Raw genomic sequence first — 19658 nt, 5'->3', positions numbered from 1 at the left:
TCAGATGTGGTGTTTGGAATTATTTTGGTTTTCATGTGGCGTATGACCCTGAAGGTAAGCGAGTCATGGACTAAAGTAAAACAGTATGTTGGATGTGCCACACAATGCTCAATTACATGGGTGGGAACTAGTGTGTTAGCACAGTTAGCTCGTTAACGTGTTGGCCGTCTAGCCCCATGCACGGGCGATCGGCGGTAGCTCGTTAACGGAGATTTGCCGTGTTGCGGCGTTAAGGTCATTTCAACGAGATTAACCTGAAAGCACTAGTGGGAACACAACGAATATGACTGCACATTTACGCCGACATCATCCTAGTGCAAAGACAAAAACAACAAGCATGCTACTAACTTTAGCCGAGTCATTTAGACAGCTGTTAGCACATGATTCTCCTTATGCTGCTGAGAATATAGCCCAGAAGAAGCGGATAGTATAGCTTTTATTTTGGAAAGAGACATTTCTCTGTAATAAACTCTCTTTTCCAAAGATGAGTGATTCCTCAATCAGATACAGGGCTTGCAATATCGCTAGCCCGACGTCCCGGAGCTAGCGATTTTTCCAGTCGGGCTATTGTAGGAAGAAAAATATATGTCAATGCTTTTGCATTCTTTCGGAAATGTAGCTGGGTAATTATGTCATTGGCATCGGTGAGCCACTGTCAATATGTGACATATTGAAATCGCGTTTGAATTTGCGCTTGTTTTTTTGCTTTCACTTTGCAATCGTGCGAACTGTGTATAGAGAGCGACAGCACTGATCTGTGAGTGATGATAATTTGTGCACCAATTCCTCTGACATCGTCTTATTAATCGTTAGCTTACTATGCAAACATGACAAGTGAAATCTCCCGCAGCTTAAACATGTGAGAGGTTGATCGCGCAGAGAATCGCTGAGCTTATGTGAGTGAGTGTGTAAAAGCATTTCAGTTCTGCTGAGCCAAATAAGACAGGTCAGGGTGAAGAAGTGACAGCCAAAGAAAAGCTTACCACAAAACGGAGAAGTTATGACAAATCAGACTATAAGGCAAAAAGAAAGTGCAGCTTTATGGTTTCATGGACAAAAGAATTTCTGTGGCTGCAATATGACGAGCTAAATAACCAGGGCTGCACATAAGTGGTCCGCAGGTGCGCATTCGCTGTCAAAATAAAAAACATGTACAAGGGTTAGGGTTAAATTTAAAAACTGTACTTTTGAGTTAAAATATATATTTATAATTTTAATAAATGACAAATTAAGAAGGCATGAACATTTTTTTTGTATCGAAAAAATATCGAACCGTGACACCAAAGTATCGAACCGAACCGAACCGTGAATTATGTGTATCGTTGCACCCCTAAAATATATATATATATATATATATATATATATATATATATATATATATATATATATATATATTTCTTCACAACATAAACAAATTCCTTTATAGTTTTATTTCCATCTTTATAATAAGCAGTCTTTGCAGTCCCTTACATTGTCACATTTGAATGCTAATGTACAAAAAATTAGTGAAAAAACCTCAATATCAGTGTTAAATAAATCTATAATGCTGGCAGAAAAGAAGGTAAAACATTCAACATTTCTAACTGCAGTGAAATCTGCAATAAATTCCCTGTTTGAAGAATTAGCACAGTATGAAAGGTTCATATTGACCTGTATAACTTGCACTGCTTTACTTTTAAGCCATTGGCCATAAAAACTCATTCTTACTAACCAAACTGTGGGTGGCTGGTGTTATTGTGTGAGTCATCATGGCAGTGTTGGAGAAACTATTACAAGGCAGTTTAAAGTACTTTGGCAGGTGTTTGTGGATACCTGCATGGGATCCTAACTTATTGTTTAAATTTTAATGTGCATGTTGCTCCCCAAATAAATGCTCAAATATATCTGGGAACCCGTTGGGAATGCAGCTGGACCCACTCCATGAATGTATCTAGCTTTTTTCTTAAAATACCTCTCAGGGAATTCCCACTATAGCACATGCCCTAGGACCAGATAAAAATAACTAAAAGACACAACATTAAAACAATATCAGCTTGATAACAAATAATGACTGATAAGATGTTTAAAAAGTTGTGTAACTTGGAGCTGGAACACAGGATCATAGGAGAGGGGTTCTTTCATCTGCTTGTTGGTTGTTTTCTTGGACCCTGAAATGTAAAAGTTAAAAAAAGAGGTACAATTTTTGCTGTTGTTGCAGACGTTAAAAAAAGAAATCTATTTAGAATAAATCACAGATCTTGAGGTTATACATGTATAACCTCTGAGTAGCACAAATGAGTGTCCCACTATGGGAACGCCTCCTGTAGAACCTCATCAGAAGCTCAAATGCCACCTACCTATGTCAGGAGGGGCCATGGCCTCCATATATAATAGGCTGAAATAGTGTCACATGTCATTCAAAACAAGCCCACCTTTTCATTTTTTATAGAGAGAATGGTCTGGTGAGACACTCATGCTACTTGGAGAACCAGGGTTATATACATAACCTTAAGTTCTTTTTCAAAGCATTTGTTTGGTGAACAAAGAACCTGTACTGAGGACTGAATGCGCTAGGTTAGGCGCTGTCACATCTAGCTTATAAAACCTAACAAATGTGTGAGATGAGGCCCAGCATGGAGTTGCACACACCTCCTGGATAAAACTCCCTTAGAGCCTATAAGGTAGCCAGGCCCCTAGTGGAATGTGCATGGAGGCCAGCTGGTAAAAGTCAGGCAATACTATTGGGGAACATGTACTGATAACCTTTGGGATGAAGATGAGGTCAAGATGGGCTGGAAAGCAGCTAAAAAAATCTCAGCCAGTCAATGTTTCTCTTCCCAGCACAGGGCTGTCAGGAGGGCCACTGGTGGGAAAGTATAGCGGAGGGTTGAAGCCTCTAGTCTGCGTTCAGTGGGTTGCCCCTGGACAGAAAATCTGCTGCAAGGACAGTGGAGAGTTTAGCTTAAACCCAACAGCACAGTTATCGACAGACTTCTGTAAGAAGTGAGAAGAGTTTTTGAATGACATCTGACACTATGTCAGTCTATTATATGGGGAGGCCCCAGCCCCTCCTGACATGAGCGTCACTTAAAAAGCCTGTAAGAGCTAACGTAATGGCATTTCAGCTTCTGATGAGGTCACATAGAAGGCGTTCCCATAGTGAGAAACGAAATGAATACTATGAAAGAACTTATTATGTTCATTTAAAGTTTAGGCCTACCTTTGTCGTTTTGTCCGTTGACAGAGAGAATACATGAAGATGAGAAATGCCTGAGGACAGAGTGATCATTAACATTGTATTGACATAAAATATCTAAACGCTGCAGCCACTGATACTTACACCCAAAAATGCCAACGCTCCTTGAACTACAGCAGCCCATTCAAAGCAGAGCTGTTGAACAATAATTCCTCCCACAATGGGGCCATAAAACGTCCTTAAAAACGAGCACAAAATTAGAGCAAAAATCACGGCACTAAAAAGCTAAATGCCAGAAAAGAGATAAATTAGGGACTCACCCAGTGCACCACACTGCTTCATATAACCCAGACACCATTCCAAGTGTACTTAGCCCCTCTTCAAATCCTATTTCACTATGAGGAAAAACTAAATTGTAGAATATTTGTTTCATCCAGCCATATTTATGAAAAAAACCCCACAAAAAACAAACTGTAGTTCATGAATGTTGAGCATTATGTGAAGCAACTCACTGTGCACATGAAATGAGCTCAGGGAATATGGGGATTACACTTATTGCCAGAGAAAGCCCAATTAGACCAAGCATGACGACCAGCAACCACAGCTGACTAAATGTAAAAAACAAAACAAAAAAAGGATACAGAAGTTTGGCTTTTTAAGGCAAAGGGATTAATTCAGTATATGACTTGTCGAGGCAACATGTCCCACTCCCCTTGCAGCGGTGTAGATTTTAAATACCAGGGCTTAACCATCCAAAGTAACCGACCTATGTGTCAATGATAGGAAGACAGACATAATAGTGAAGTTGCCAAGAGCAGAGGCAGTGAAGGTGAATGAATTTAAATACCTGGATTCAACCATCCAAAGCAATGCACAATGAAGAAGAGAGTACAGACAGGAGGGAGTGGTGGAAAGGAGTTTTAGGGGGTGATTTGTGACAGAAGGAGAGCGGTGAGAAGCACTGACCAATACTCAGAACAATGGCAAGTCCAAGGAACTCAGTGACATCTAACAAGGAGAGTTGAAGATTTACACAAGGTGGAAAGGTCTCTTATCAAAATATGTCACCACTTTGCCAAGGTCTGGAAGAAGACCCAAACTGTCACCTTTAGTTGAGAGGAAATTGGTTAGGATGTTCATGAACAGCCCAGGAACCAAGGCTCAAACATGCCATTAACTAGAAACTCCTGAAACACCAGCATCTGCGGTGAAACAAGCTTTAAATCACCTAGAAAGAAGCTCGTGCTCCAAAATCAACGCCTTCAAAATATTGGTCAAATATGCAACTTGAAATATGCCTAAAGCTTGTTGATGGCTGCCAAAAGTGTCTGGTCAAGGTGCCAGTTACTCTGGGACATGTAACCAATATTAAACTTAAACCTGGAAATTGAGACCCTAAAGTAATTAGCACAATATTTAGTGTTATATAATAACATTTAAAGTAGAGTTTATTCCTCACAATGGGCTTTCTTTTTTGCTACCACAGGAGTCGCTCCCTGTTACCCGTGAAAAATATTAAGGGTTTAAGACACTTATTCACAGTGTGACTGTTACCTGGCAGGTGCAATTATTTCCTGGAATTAGACATTGTAAAAATGACGTTAGATATGACTCTTGGCTCAGAGGGGGATAGACATATTTCTTAAAATGTCCATCATTTTAAAATACAGAAGTGTTAGTTTTACCTGAATCCCACACTAACCTCTGGATGTGAAGAAAAGGGGCGGGACCAAGAAGACAGAAGCCAATTGTAGCAGCGATGCCGCCTGTCACCAAGAAAGTGATCCTAGTGGCCTGGTGCACAAGATCAAATTTTATTTAAAAAGAAAAGAAAAAAGATAATTATACACATTTAATGATTTTGATTTCTTGGATACATACAGGATATTTATCTGTGAAATACCCAATCAGCGGTGATGCCAGAATATACACTAAAGGCAAACCAAGCATTATTAGTCCCACGTAGCCATTTGAGAGACCAAACTAAGGATGATGGATAGGAAAAAAAGTTGTTCAAGGAATGCACAAAAACTCTAGGAAACGTAAGCTAACTTTATCATAAAGGATATCATTACCCTGTTAATAGCAAACAGTGACAAAGTGGCATCCAAAAAGCCCACACCTGCACTGAGAGTGAATACCACGTAGCAAACCAGGATTGTTTTCACGTGGGTGAGTAGTCGAAAGAATGAATCCTTCGATGGGACTGCCTCTGAGAGGAGGGAAGCACAAAATTACAGCTCAGTTATAATGTGAGAAAAATGAAAAAACACAAAATGGCAATTTTTAAATAATAAACCCAAACAATACACCTAAATCTCAAGTGTTACATACCAATGGACGGCAGGACGTAAATGTTGAAAGGAACCATAATCAACAGCAAGCATCCAAGACTTAAAAAAGGGACATTGTATCCAAAAGTCTGGTAGAGCCACCCTCCCAGTGGTGGTCCCAGGATAAGGCCGAGTCCTGCAAAAATCTCCAAAATACCCTAAAACAGTAGTGACCCAGATTACTATGCTGTGGGAATTTCTTACACCATAGCCAAGAGCCAGTTGTTTTCTGGAGATACATAACAACTTAAACCTATAGTTTCTGTTTTCTCGTGATTCTAATGTCTAAACAGCATGCCAGTCTGACAAGTTTGTCCACCCTCACCAGAACAGTTGCCACATTGTTTGGGAATATTTGTGCTGTGATGGCGAAAGCAGACATTGTAGCAGCGCCAAAGCCGACAGCATCAAGCGACCTCACAACAAAGCACAGACTGATGAATATAGGTCCTGCAGGAGCCCGATCAAGAAATCTGCAAAGAAGACAAGAGCCAGCCAAGATTAAAGGAAATGCAGATGAAATAAAGAAGCTCAGAGGAACTGCGTGTGATCTGAAACAAAGGTGATTGTGCCATGGTCTCTGGGCCTTGGCCCCAGAGGGGTTCTTTCTCATTTTGTATTATGGGTTATGTTTGGATTAGGGTTCTGTATTCATGGAATCTAGCTTTCTATTCACATTGTGATTTCTTTGTTTTTATGTGTCCTGTTTATGTCCTGACGCTTCATATAAGTTCCTTTTTTATATACCTTCAGTTCTCCAAGTTCATTCATCTCCTTTTGATTCTGTTCCTCCAGTCTTGTCTTTCTTGTCTTATTCTTTCTGTGTTGTCGTATCATCTTTCCCCATGAACTTTGTTATATTTTCTGTCATGGTTTATCTTGAACCTTTTGTGTCCTTATGAGTGGGCAACATTAAAGCTATATTTTGAGTTTACGCCTTACTTCCCAAGTTTTGTATTTGTTTCCACAATCTGCCTGCTACACAGCTGTTTTAATTTTGTTTATTTAGCACAAAACATTATTTTTTACATGAATAAATTCATTGTTAGTTTGGTATTTTCAGGAAATTTGTGGGAGTGTGGCGGGGGTGCTGTTTGTTTTTCGGCTACTGAAGAGGGATAGAGCAGCAGGTTCAGGAGGCAGTGCCAGGGGAGGATGGCTGACAGCTGGTAACCACTGTTTAATCATGCCTCCCCTATTTAAGCAGCACGCTGTGTGGAGAGTCGGAGAGCAGAAGCAGCAGCAGCAACTCGCTGAGTCATGCTGAAAAGCGAACTCCAAAAGCACACTGAAAAGGTGTGTGTAAAACAAATAAAGTGACAGAACGTCAGCATGATCCTTGGAGTTGTTGGGTCCTTTTGTCACAATGAGATTCTGGATTTTTTCCAATTTTATCATTATCATAGTTAACACGAAACACAGATCACTTACCCAAATATAATAGTGCAGCACGATGATACAAAAAGTCCTGCAATAAGCATGAACTTTGCACCAATCTGGACAATCTGATACACAAAGAATGGGTCAGTTGCACTGTTACAGACTCTTTGGTTACACCTGTGCTCCAAATTGCCATGCATATGGCATGAAGTTAAAGTGTATACTTACATATTTTCCCAATATCAATGAACTAATTAAATTGGAGACAGCATAACACCCAAATATGAGACCAACTACAGTCTGACTGGCTCCTTTCTTTACTGCCTAAATATTAAAACAGGACAACAGATAAAGTTAGGGGATCTATATAACAACAACAAAAACAGCAAGGATAATATAATGTCTTTTTAACTAGCCAGCTTGTTGTGCCACTCTTTTCCAACATTTGCATTTCTAGCTCATGACAGACCTTAAGTTGAACGGCTGATTACAAAAGAGCCAGTCTTCACTGGCCTTCAGGGAGGATGTCTGTTGGTAGCGCATGACTAGTCATTCATTCCCTTCAGAAGACATTACTGAGTTCTTAAGGTGAACAATAGTCTAACCTGTGAACTGTACAACTACATGGGAGCACAAATACATTTTAGTAGAAGGAGATGCTTGTTCCCAGTTTCCTCTGGCTAGAAAAGATTTGTTTGCAGATATATGACTTGCATGTATGAGAGAACGTGTTTTATTTCTTCAGTCAAAAGCTGCATTCATAAGCTAAGTTTTTTAAAGTTTTTATTATCTTGAACCTTTAACCTCTTGTGCTGTAACATGTGATTTGTACCCTATGATGCTGGCTTCCTTGAGCTTACCTCGGTGGGAAAAAATGGGCCCAATATTGAGTAGCAAATCATAGAGCCAAAGTTGACAGATGCCACTGATATTAAGGTGAGAATCTCTTTTCTTGTGAACCTGTGAGGAGGATCTGTTGATTCAGCTGTGGTGTTGTTATCTGTGTTGTTATCTGAAGAGAAAACGGGAAGAGAAACATGAATAATGAGATTAGGCCACGCTGAGTTGAAAGAATATAAAGTTTGCGGTTAAACTTTTGACAGAGATAAGGAAAAAAGTCAAAAGGTCAGCTATGTTGAGCTGAGTATCTGCCAACACTTCTCAGTTTATTTTACACAGTAATTTAATTTCCACAGGGTACAAAGGTCACAAACCTCTCGTCGGAGGATCGGCATGTTGATCCATTTTCAATATTCAGGGGTCTGTATCCAGTGGCTGAGAAATACAGACGGTGACAGAACAACTGAAAGAGCAGAGGATAAATCCTGACAAGTAAATACTTTTGACAGCTTCCTCCGCTAGGTGAAAACAATCATGAGCATGGACTACCCAACACTTCCAGACTAACCCTCTTCTTCTTCTAAGTAATAACTAAGTTAGTCCCATCCCATTACTGCCCTCCGCAGTCTGGCAGATTAAAGTAAACCAGATATATGTAGAAATATGTAGTCTTTCTATGTTGACTTTAGCATGAGCAAATAATTCAATAATCTATTAAATTATTGCCATTTTGAATTATTATGCAAGTTACTTAAGTGTTGTTATATTTATTTTACAGACAGGATTAAATGCCTCACTCCCACCTCCATCTCTCCTGTCACCACTCTCCCGACTGAAGCTCACTGGTGCTCTGGCTGAGCAGCTTATCCCACAGGCTTTTCTGAGCACTCAGCCCCGTAAGTGGCTTTTTTCAGTTAATCACAGTTATTTGTATTTAACCAGTGAATGGCTTCAATGGAGCTGTGTAACTGACAGTGTTGGTCAAGTTACTTGAAAAAAGTAATCAGTAACTAATTACTGATTACTTCCCCAAAAAAGTAATCCCGTTACTTTGCTGATTACTTATAATTACTTAGTTACTTTTTAAAAACACGATTTACAACCTGAATAGGTGATAAAGCGATAGATCTTTCAGCCCAATTCTACTTTTTCTACAATCCATCATACAAAATGTAATCAAATGGAAAAGTCTCTTTTTAAAACTTGTTTTATTAGTTTTAATCTTTTAACTTTATGCATCAAGCAAAAATGTAATTATATGCAACATTCTCTGACTGGAAGAAATTTGTTTTAAACCTATTTAAACCTATTTTCTGCACATTCCAGCACATAAAATATATATTTTTTGTGTGTTTACACTCAGTCTTTCAAATAAATGCAAGTAAAACACAGCAGAAAATAAATAAAGTCAAAGACTAGCGGTCCTTTTGCTCTATTTTCACCTGTAAAGCAGGAGTGGCGTAGGCGTAGGTTTACCCTGGTGCAGGTGTGCCGCAGCGGTCAGTGGAAGAATCCGCGAGTTTCTCTGTGAATTTCCCGTTACGTTGTAGCGCACTCGGTGCTTGCTTGGAAGTTTAGGGGGTTTTTTTGCTGTAAAAAGAAGTTTTCTTCCCACGCACAGTGGACACTAATGTTTTTGTCACTTTTTATGGAATCAAACTTAAAGTAAGGTCAGTACTTCCAAGCTTTAAACGCTACACGCTCATACTCTCTCCTGCAGTCCATCCATTGTTGATCTGCACACAGCTGTTGTCACGAACGTCGCACTTGCTTACGTCACTGTCATGAGACATTCTCGCAAAAAATCACGGTTTTAGTAATGTAGTAACGCAGCGTTCCTGCGGGAAGTAACGGTAATCTAATTACCGTTTTTGCAATGGTAATGCCTTACTTTACTCGTCACTTGAAAAGTAATTGGATTACAGTAACGCTTTACAAGTAACGCGTTACTGCCCATCTCTGTTTATTAGCATACCCTCTTAAACAGAAAGACAGTATGAACCATATCCCAGGCATACGACAATCAGATGGGGTTATTTTAACTTCTTTTAGACATATAAATGATGGATTCAGGGCCTTTTACAATAATCTTTATTCTACACAAGGGAGTTTAGATGAACAGAAATTCGAAGCATTCTTTACTGATTTAAACCTGCCACAGCTTTCTACTACTGACCAGCAGATAATAGATGCTCCAATTACAGTGGAGGAGATTACCCGTGCAATTAACAGTATGCCACTTAATAAAGCTCCAGGATTAGATGGGTTACCATTGGATTTCTATAGAGCATTTGAGGATATGTTAAGTCCCCTGTTGCTCGATGTTTATAATGAGGCGTTCAAAGTAGGCTCATTACCTCAGTCAATGCACTCTGGACTTATAACATTTATTCTTAAAACTGGGAAAGACCCTTTAGACCCAAGTGGTTACCGCGCCATATCTTTGCTGAATTCTGACCAAAAAATCTTGGCAAAGGTCTTAGCGGGTCGATTAAAAGTAGTAATGGTGAAAATAATTCATGCAGACCAATCTGGTTTTGTTCCAAACCGCGATGGTTCAGATAATATTAGGCGGTTGGTTAATTTGCAAAATTATGTATATGATTCAGTATATCCAACAGTGGCCCTATCGCTGGATGCTGCAAAAGCTTTTGATTGTGTTGAGTGGGATTATCTGTTTAAGACATTATAAAAGTTTGGTTTTGGTGACAATTTTATTAGGTGGATAAAGATATTATATGATTCGCCTTCAACGCGAGTATTGACGAATGGGCTCATATCAGACCTATTCCTTTTACAGAGATCCACAAGACAGGGTTGTCCCCTTAGCCCCGGTCTTTTTGTAATTGCTATAGAGCCTCTGGCACAAAAACTGAGAAATAATGTAAATATATTTGAAATTTCGATGGGTAATAGTCAACATAAGCCTCTATTATATGCAGATGATATGTTGTTACTTATGACCCAGCCTGGGAAGTCAATTCCAGCCCTATTAGAATGTATAGAAAGCTTTACGCTGCTTTCAGGGTATCGCGTCAACTGGGATAAATCAGAGGCAATGCCTATGTCAGGACACTGCCCCCATACTTTATTTAAACAGTGGGAATTTCGGTGGTCCGTGAATGGTTTGACGTATTTGGGGATAGCTCACCGCATCGTTTAAGTATTAAGAAACTTCAAGCGAGTGCAAAACAAGGAGGTTTTTCATTGCCTAATTTCCAATGGTATTATTGGGTGATGAACGCGAAACAACTTAGAGCTTGGTTACCTACTGCACCAGTTAAACCCATCTGGTCCCATATAGAGACGGAAGTTAATGGCGGTATTTCTCCTTGGAGGGAGCTGTTTGATACCAGTCATAAAACTACCCATCCTATAATTGCAAAGACATTGTGGTTTAAATTACATAGGGCAGGTCGCTGGGACTTTATTAAATCACCTTCGGCAACCTTATGGAGTAATAAAAGAATTTTAATTGGAGGGACATCGGTTGACTGGTTACAGTGGCGTAAAGCAGGCATCCTTAATGTATCAGATTTATTTGACTGTGGGACTAAATGTTTTTTAAGCTTTGATAAAATTGTAGAGTTATATAAGTTGCAGCGTAATCAATTCTGGAGATATGTCCAAATACATAGTTCGTTATCAAAGTGGCTGGGAACCCCCTTGAGTTGTCCTGTGAGCAGCCCTGTGGAAGTCCTGCTCTCAAGATCACCCTTGGGTAAAGGCATTACCTCTAAAATTTATCACTTATTGCAAGAACGGTCAGCTGACCCTCTCCTTAAAGTTAAGGGCTACTGGGCCCAGGACATGGCATTGGACATATCTTCAGTTGAATGGGATTCATGTTTTCAAAATATTAATACTATGTATAAAGAAACAGGCAGTAGATTTATTCAACTTAAGATAATCCATAGGTGGCATCGAACACCGCAACAATTGTATAAATGGAACCTGGCCTCTACGGACGAATGTTGGAGATGTGATGGTCAAAATGCTTTGATTTTACATATCTTATGGAGCTGTTCGGCACTTCGGGATTGGTGGGAAAATATAATGGAGGTAATTTTCAGTGTTTTAAAAAGGAGATTTGGTATCTCACCAAAACTGTCCATACTTGGTATAACCACAGAACTTTCTGATGTAGATTTTTCCAGTTATACAAAAAGATGGATTATTTTGGCTCTTACTACGGCCAAATGGGTCCTGCTAAGACATTGGCGGAAAAAGAACCCCCCCTCCCTATGAAGAGTGGCTAAAGACAATGGCTAAGTTGGCGTCTTACGAAAAAGTGACTTATGGTTTATTAGACAAATTGCATCAATATGATTGTATTTGGTCCCCCTTTACAAGCTGGCTTTCTGTAACTTGAAGAACAGAGCAGTAATGACAGAGTGGTGGTGTGGGAATTGGTGTGCGAAGAAAGAATAGGATAACTTCCCTTTGTTTTGTTTAGTTTTTTGTTGTTGTTTTGTTTTTGTTTGTTTGTTTTTAAACTATTTATTTATGTAGTTATCCTTAAGCTCTGTTATTGAAGTTTAAAATGAAATAAATAAAAATTGTTGATGATAAAAAAAAGTTTAAACTTCAAAGCTCATGCATACATGCACATCCAGTGCTCAGTGTCTAATTGTGTGTTTGTTTGTCTTTTTGCAGTAGCGTAGTGAAACATTTGGGCGGTGGATAAATAATGGAAAATAAAATTCAGACTACAGACGGCTTCAGGTGAGTACACGTGGTGCACAAGGACCAAAGTTCACCTTCTCAACCTGGACAAAATGAATTATTTTACACTGATACTGTAAACTTTTGTTTGTGTGTTAGGTTTCCATACATCGGAAACAGCTGCTGCATCTGTAATTCTGTCCATCCCGAGGAGAGTCCACACTCTACATCAGATCCTTGGCTCACCTATAATGACGCACAGGTGCTGCACACAACTGGATCTGCAGCTTGTGAGGAAAAGCAGCACTCAGCCTACATCCTGTTTTACAAGATTAACGTAAGAAGACACAGCATCTCATCCTGAAGTGAGAGAATGGCACGCCAGCTGCAGCCTAATCCAGTCTCTCTCTTTTTTTCTTTTTTCGGTGCCCAGACACCCTTCAGTTTCATCATGTCATCCCTAACAATAGCTGTAGAGTTGGATGGAGGATGAAGACAGCAGAGAGCAAAAGAAACTGGTAAGAGCAGACAGGTAGTCAGAGTTAACAAAAACTTTTAAAGCCAGTGTAGTTTCTGTTTTGAACACATTTATTGATGACAATTTTACATAAATAAGCAGTGTGTTATACTGTTATCAGATGTGGAGTCTCACTAACCACTTTAATAGTGACTTGTGTCCCAAATACTGTTTATTTGTCTTAGTTACAGATAGTGAAATAAAAATGGAAAATGATTGGTTCATAATTGTATACTCAGCTTGGTCAAGACAGTAATTCAAGAACGAGAAGCGTAGGATTTTGAATTGATACCATTGGTGCATCTACTAAAGTTCTGGGGTCAGTTTGAATATCAGTGACCTTGACCTTGAGTTCAAGTTTTCTGAAAATCTTGTGAATGCTACAACTCCGTGACGAGAAGTAAGTCTCCTAGGTCTTTAAATTTGTATATAGGTGAATCTCCTAGGAAGCTGAAGGGTTGCACTGCGGGCCATCTGTAGAGGTGTAGAGTCAACAACCTGTCTCTGAACGTGGACAAAACAAAAGAGATTGTTGACTTCAGCAGAGCACAGTGGGATCACTGCCCACTTAACATGAATGGATCCTCTGTGGAGGTCGTCAAGAGCACCAGATTTCTTGGTGTCCACCTGGCGGAGAACCTCTCCTGCTCCCTCAACACCAGCTCCATAACCAAGAAGGCCCAGCAGCGTCTCTACTTCAAGCAGAAGCTGAGGAAAGCCCATCTCCCACCATCCATTCTCACCACCTTTTACAGTGGGACTAACAAGAGCATCCTAAGTAGCTGCATCACTGTCTGGTATGGTAACTGCAGCGTATTAGATCGCAGTACCCTACAACGGATTGTGAGAGCAGCTGAGAAGATCATTGGAGTCCCTCTCCCCTCCTTATAACACCCGCTTGCTGGAGGACCCCACACAGCCTTCAAACACACTCTTCACCCTGCTGCCTTCTGGAAAGAGGTCCCAGAACATCCGGGCCCTCACTACCAAACTACGGAAAAGTTTCTTCCCACAAGCCATCAGACCCCTGAACACTCGTGACTGCACTGGCACACGCACACCTTCACACACGCCACTACCAAGCACTTATCTGCAGTATCTCACACTCATACACATACATACAGACACCAAGTTACTTTTGCAGCATTTTGCACATTTCCATTGTCTTGTGTCTGTATCGTCCTGTTCTGTCTAGTTTTGCTCTGTTTTGTCTTGTTTATTTTTGCAATTTATGCACACTGCACTTTATGTAGTCCTGGGTTTGTCCGTATATGTCATATATAGCACCAGGGTCTCGGAGGAACGCTGTCTCATTTCACTCTGTACAGTACCTCTGCACGTGGTTAAAATGACAATAAAAGCCACTTGACTTGACCTGTATTTTGTAGCAGTTGCTTGGAGACGAGTGCCATACAGTTCAAATGAGCATACATTCCAAAATATGCAAATTAGTCCCATACATCATAATGCTGATGTTTGCTGTTCAGGGTATGAACGTTCTATGCTGAAAGTTTATAAATATACAACCTTTGACTGCTTGTTTTCAGTTGAACTTTTGCAAAGCTGAGGAGATTTTCGCTGTGATCTCATCAAGTCCAAAGATGTTTAAACTTCTTTTTCACAGAAAGGTAAGTTTGAAGAGACTCTCAGCACATTTCTCTGAATATTTTCTTATGGTAAATAAGCATTTTTGAAACTTTTAAGGAAGCTTCTTGGATGATTTCTGTAAAAACTGAATTTTGAATCCAAATGAAGGATATTGTATTTTCTTACCATATACTTTGTTTTATGCCATTACTGATGTTGGTTTTCTTGTTTCTAAACAGAAATCGCACAAACAAAACGTGGCAGAGAAGGAAATTCCTTCTACGTCTCATCAGAGGTAAAGAAATGCGCCACTCTTTAATGCTGCTGGAGATATTTATAGCAGTGGTTTAGTTGGAGCTGTTTTATTTCCCTTTTATTGGTGTTTTGTATTTACATCTTTTTTACTACTTCTAGTCTTGTCTATAATTTATATTGATTCAGAGATTAGCGTTTGAAAATGTAGAGTGTAAATGTACAAAATACATGATTTTGTTCCATTACAGTTATTAATTTTTATCTGCAATCTCAGCATGTACTCCTTGTTAAAAATTTCCACTTTGAAAAATAACATTTACACTTTTGTCCTCATCAGCATCCCGGATGCTTGTGTTGCTGAAAATGGTCAAAAGAAGAAGAGAAAATGGAGACACCTCTGCTGTTCCTCGGTTTGCTTTTACACAAAACATATGAAATGCACATTCTCTTTAAATTGCACTTGTTAATTTAAAGTGACTTTACTGTTTTTAATAAACTTATGTTTGTTCGTCCTCTGCAGCAAACTGACAGCGATGCAGAGGCAGAGAGCAACACTGTGAAGACACAAAAAAAGTGTCGCTGGTTTCTTTTTAAATTCTGGAAGGTATGTTTTATGGAAAGAGTCACTGTCATCAAGCATTTACTCATCACAGTTAAATGCGAAGAATTAAGAGCAATTTAGCACATCTATGTCCTCAAATTAAGTTCAAAGATGTTTAAACGTTTTTTTTTTTTTTCACAGAAAGGTAAGTTTGAAGAGACTTGCAGGATGTTTCTCTAAATATTTTTTATGGTAAATAAGCATTTTTGAATCTTTTAATGAAGCTTCATGGATGATTTCTGTAAAAACTGAATTTTGATCAGAACCAAATGAAGGATTTTGTATTTCATAGGACAAACTTTAAAACTCAATTTAAAGCATGAATAAATTGTTTTTATTTTATTTAAAGATATTCCTATATATCTGCTTCATGAGCTGACAGCTCACTAAAGTGATAAATAATATGAAATAATACCAAATTTTCTAACTGGACACTTTTCATGGAGAGACTCCCTTGGTATGTTTGTTTTATGCCATTACTGATGTTGGTTTTCTTGTTTCTAAACAGAAATTACACAAACAAAATGTGGCAGAGAAGGAAATTCCTTCTACGTCTCATCAGAGGTAAAGAAATGCGCCACTCTTTAATGCTGCTGGAGATATTTATAGCAGTGGTTTAGTTGGAGCTGTTTTATTTCCCTTTTATTGGCATTTTTCTTCCACCTTGTGTATTTACATCTTTTTTACTACTTTTGGACGTCCTCCAAAATGTTTCAACTTCAAAGCTCATGCATACATGCACATACACTGCTCAGAATCTTGACATCTTTCCTAATTTTGTGTTTGTGTTTTTACCTTTTTGGAGCAGTGTAGCATGCGGTGGGAAAAAAATAGAAAGTCAAACTGGGACTATAGACTGCTTCGGGTGAGTACACGTGGTGCACAAAGACCAAAGCTCACTTTGTCAAAGTGGAGAAAATGAATTATTTTACACTGATACTGTAAACGTTGCGCGTGTGTGTCAGGTTTCCAAACATCGGAAACACCTGCTACATGAACTCCTGCCTGCAGAGCCTCCTCAACATTGAGGAGTTCATAAGAGACATCAGGCGTCAGGGGGTTTTGTGGAGCACAGATCCAGAAGCTCAGCTCTTAAGGTGCGCTACGTCAACCTTCTACTTTCTTCAAAAACCTGAAGAACAAAGAGATCTAACAGCAGAAATGTCTGTTTACCCTTCCTTTCTACAGAAGGCTTATTGATGTCAGGGACTGTCATGAGTCAACAGATTATGGCCTTAAAGATCACCACCTAAGAGCTTTTAAGAAGGCATTCAGCAGTCAAGCTCCTGAATACACCGGCAGTGCACAGAAAGTGCGTCAGCTATTTGGACATTTCGTTTTTTGCTTTACCTTCTGATTTTGATGTACTGTTTTAAATCTCTCTGCTTTTCTTTCAGGATGCTCATGAATTCCTAACATTGTTCCTCAATGAGGTCAAAAGGCTCACACCTCACCTGGAGAGGAACGCAGCTCTCCTGGGCCAAAGTTATACCTGCCCAGTAGAAGAGCATCACATTTTTAAAATGGAAAACATGAGGACATGCAAGAGGTAAGCCTGTCTTTCAGAAACGCAGAGCTGGTTGCAATATTTTCATATACCTCTTTTCCACGTACCTGATCTTTACTTTAACTACGTTACTCCTGAAATGTGTAGCTGCGGTCACCAATCAACACAGCAAGAGGAATTCACCAGCTTGTCTCTTGACCTTGTTCCAGAGGGGTCTATTATAAACATGTTAGAGACATACTTGAAGGTAAGATCACAAATTCCAATAGAGTTGTCGTATCAGCGATCTTAACACACCTTTTTTGTTAGTGTTTGTGTGTATGTGTGTGTGCATATGTTGAGATTTCTTTCTACCATAAAGCCTGTTTTCTCTGTGCTGTTGTTCAGGAACAAGAAATAGAATTTCGCTGTGATTGTGGAGGGACGGCCTCAGAACTGAAGTCGTCTTTTGATACACTGCCAAGGTGAGTAAGGTCACATCAGATTTGATCGACTGACCAGGTTTCCAAACTGTGGCGCATCAAATATCAGAGTTTTTCGAGACAATATTTGAGCAGTCGTTTTCTCCCATCTTCTGTTTGTGTTTGACACTCATTCTTCTTATTTTCTACCTTGTTTGTGTTTTTTTTTTCTTTTCTGCCAGAGTCCTGATCTTGCATCTGAAGAGGTTTGGCTTTACACAAACCTACAACATTAAGAAGGTGGATGACCCCGTCAGGCTGCAGAGGGACTTGGTGGTGTCATCCAATCAGGTAAAAACAGACTGCAGAACGTCTCAGGCTACGTCCACACTAGCCCGGATAGATTTGAAAACTCCGTGTCCACACTAGCGTTTTCAGTCATTTTCAAATAGTTGTGCGTCTGCATTGAAACGGCCGAAAACGCTTACGTTCCAGTCCTGCGCATGCGCAAAAGTGAGTGAGAATTACAGAATTTGAAGAAAAGCTATCCGGAGCATGTACAAACTGATATTAATCTTTTTTAGGGCTGTCAAAGTTGAGAGCAATCAAAACAACTGCTGTATAATGCACTCAGTTTATCTTTGTTTAATTGCTCACATGACTGCATCACATGACTAAAATGCGTCATCGTTTTAGAAAGTCTGCGTTTTCAAGTGTCCACACTGCGACGGGACAACTCCGTTTTGAAATGTATGCGTTTTCGAGAGCGTTTTCAAGATGCTGTGTTTTTCCTTGAGGAAAACGCCGTCTCAGTGTGGACGGGAGGTCAAAGTGGAGAGAAAACGAGTGTGGACGTAGCCTCAGCAAATCAGCTTAATTATGGCACTGATGTGAGACTTTATGAAACTAACACTCTTTGGATTTGTTCCTTCTCAGGGTGGTGGCTGTTATAGTCTTGTCAGCAGCATCAGTCATTATGGAGGCACAGAGTCAGGTAAAACAACAGACTTGTGACAAACAGAAAATGAAAACTTGCTACTTTTCAGTGAAGGACTCACACACAAAAGCTTTTGATGTTCTAAGAAGCACTAAGTCAAAATCACTGTTTGCTTGAATCAGTTGACTTCCAGAAGTTGGATTCATTTGTCTTAATGTGATTTCAGGACACTACATCTGTAGTTCTGTCCATCCTGAGGAGAGTCAGCACTCTACATCAGATCGCTGGCTCACCTATAATGACGCACAGGTGCTCCACACAACTGGATCTGCAGTTTGTGAGGAACAGCAGCAATCGGCCTACATCCTGTTTTACAAGAGAAACGTAAGAAGACACAGCATCTCATCCTGAAGTGAGAGAATTTTTAAATGTCCTGTTACCTTGTTAACCAGTTTTGTCTTCGTTCTCAGTTCTGAAACAGGAAATGGAAGGAAGGAAGGAAGTTAAGGTCATCATCATGCTGAGAAGGAAAAGCAGTCGTCCCAGCCCACCATCGCACACTGGAGGACAAGTATAGGTAAGTATTGCCCTCAGGAGGAAGGGTCCTCCCAGAGAGCCTGGTCCTCCCAAGATTTCTTCCTCCAGGAGGGAGTTTTTTCTTGCCACCGTCGCCCCACATTCACTGGTCTCATCAGCAGGGACATTTTTAACCTCCTAAGACCTGAACTTTCATGGCATGCATTTTTAATTTCTCTGTGCCATTTGGGTTGATTGGGACCTGATGAATGTAAAAACAAAGACATCAGATTCGGACTATCTTTTTTTTGTTTCTCAAAAGAATGAGATCCACATATGAGGACATTCATTTTAAATTTCGATTGAACAGTGGCAGTGTAATGTCCTCCCTCATAAGTGGATATCAGGTTTTTGAAGAGCAAAATTTTGTATTTTGGTCTAGACAACCCAAAATGTTATGTCTACATATGTGGACACCAGGTCCTAGGAGGTTAAAACAAAATCTACTAGTAGTGCAGCACTACTAGAGATCGTCCTTTTCTGGACCAGTGTTTGGCTTGCTCTCTGGAAACAACAAATTAGTGCTGTCAGTGTTAACGTCATTTTACCCAATGACGTTTACGCTGACAGCACTAATTTGTTGTTATTATTAATTTATTTGTAAAATAAATAAAATTAAAAAAACAAAGAAATGATTTAATTCTTTATTTTATTTTGTTTGATTAAAATCAAAATAACAACAAAAACAAAAATAACTAATAAAAAAATATTAAAAGTATTCAGCAGTGTTTTGTGAAATTTGTAATGAGCCTTAGTTAAGTTGATGTCACAGAAGTTTCTGAATCATTTAGATTGTTCAACAAACTGATTCACTCAGGTAAAGATGGTACCCTTGGAGTTCAGTTTAAGTTTTCAGACAAATATTCCCTCGATCAGTTGCAGCT

The 19658-nt window shown here is 39.5% G+C and overlaps 2 protein-coding genes across 2 annotated transcripts; one reads left to right on the top strand and one right to left on the bottom strand.

The window, feature by feature from the left end:
- Positions 1-230: 230 nt before the first annotated feature.
- LOC146646686 (MFS-type transporter SLC18B1-like) lies at positions 231-8272 on the bottom strand. Its single transcript, XM_085391549.1, has 14 exons — positions 8103-8272; positions 7749-7900; positions 7117-7212; positions 6940-7013; positions 5834-5981; positions 5510-5666; positions 5251-5387; positions 5057-5158; positions 4878-4969; positions 3688-3783; positions 3496-3570; positions 3320-3413; positions 3200-3249; positions 231-2147 (listed from the first exon to the last, which is right to left on the bottom strand). Exons 1-14 carry the CDS (start codon positions 8131-8133, stop codon positions 2099-2101), a joined length of 1353 nt encoding a protein of 450 aa, XP_085247675.1. The 5' UTR covers positions 8134-8272; the 3' UTR covers positions 231-2098.
- Positions 8089-19298, top strand: LOC146646685 (ubiquitin carboxyl-terminal hydrolase 37-like). Its single transcript, XM_085391548.1, has 20 exons — positions 8089-8220; positions 8507-8624; positions 12385-12453; positions 12553-12730; positions 12827-12911; positions 14458-14538; positions 14737-14792; positions 15090-15162; positions 15273-15356; positions 15862-15917; positions 16162-16218; positions 16319-16450; positions 16542-16665; positions 16751-16902; positions 17008-17107; positions 17248-17324; positions 17504-17612; positions 18198-18255; positions 18425-18582; positions 18669-19298. The coding sequence occupies exons 5-20, from the start codon at positions 12876-12878 to the stop codon at positions 18672-18674; spliced, it is 1359 nt and encodes a 452-aa protein (XP_085247674.1). The 5' UTR covers positions 8089-8220; positions 8507-8624; positions 12385-12453; positions 12553-12730; positions 12827-12875; the 3' UTR covers positions 18675-19298.
- Positions 19299-19658: the final 360 nt, after the last annotated feature.

This window comes from Rhamphochromis longiceps, linkage group LG19, assembly GCF_057381845.1.
Source record: "Rhamphochromis longiceps isolate RC_006_pf linkage group LG19, R_longiceps_female_GT1.1, whole genome shotgun sequence".
Taxonomy (NCBI): Eukaryota; Metazoa; Chordata; class Actinopteri; order Cichliformes; family Cichlidae; genus Rhamphochromis; species Rhamphochromis longiceps.
This window is presented reverse-complemented; position numbering and strand designations above follow the sequence as displayed.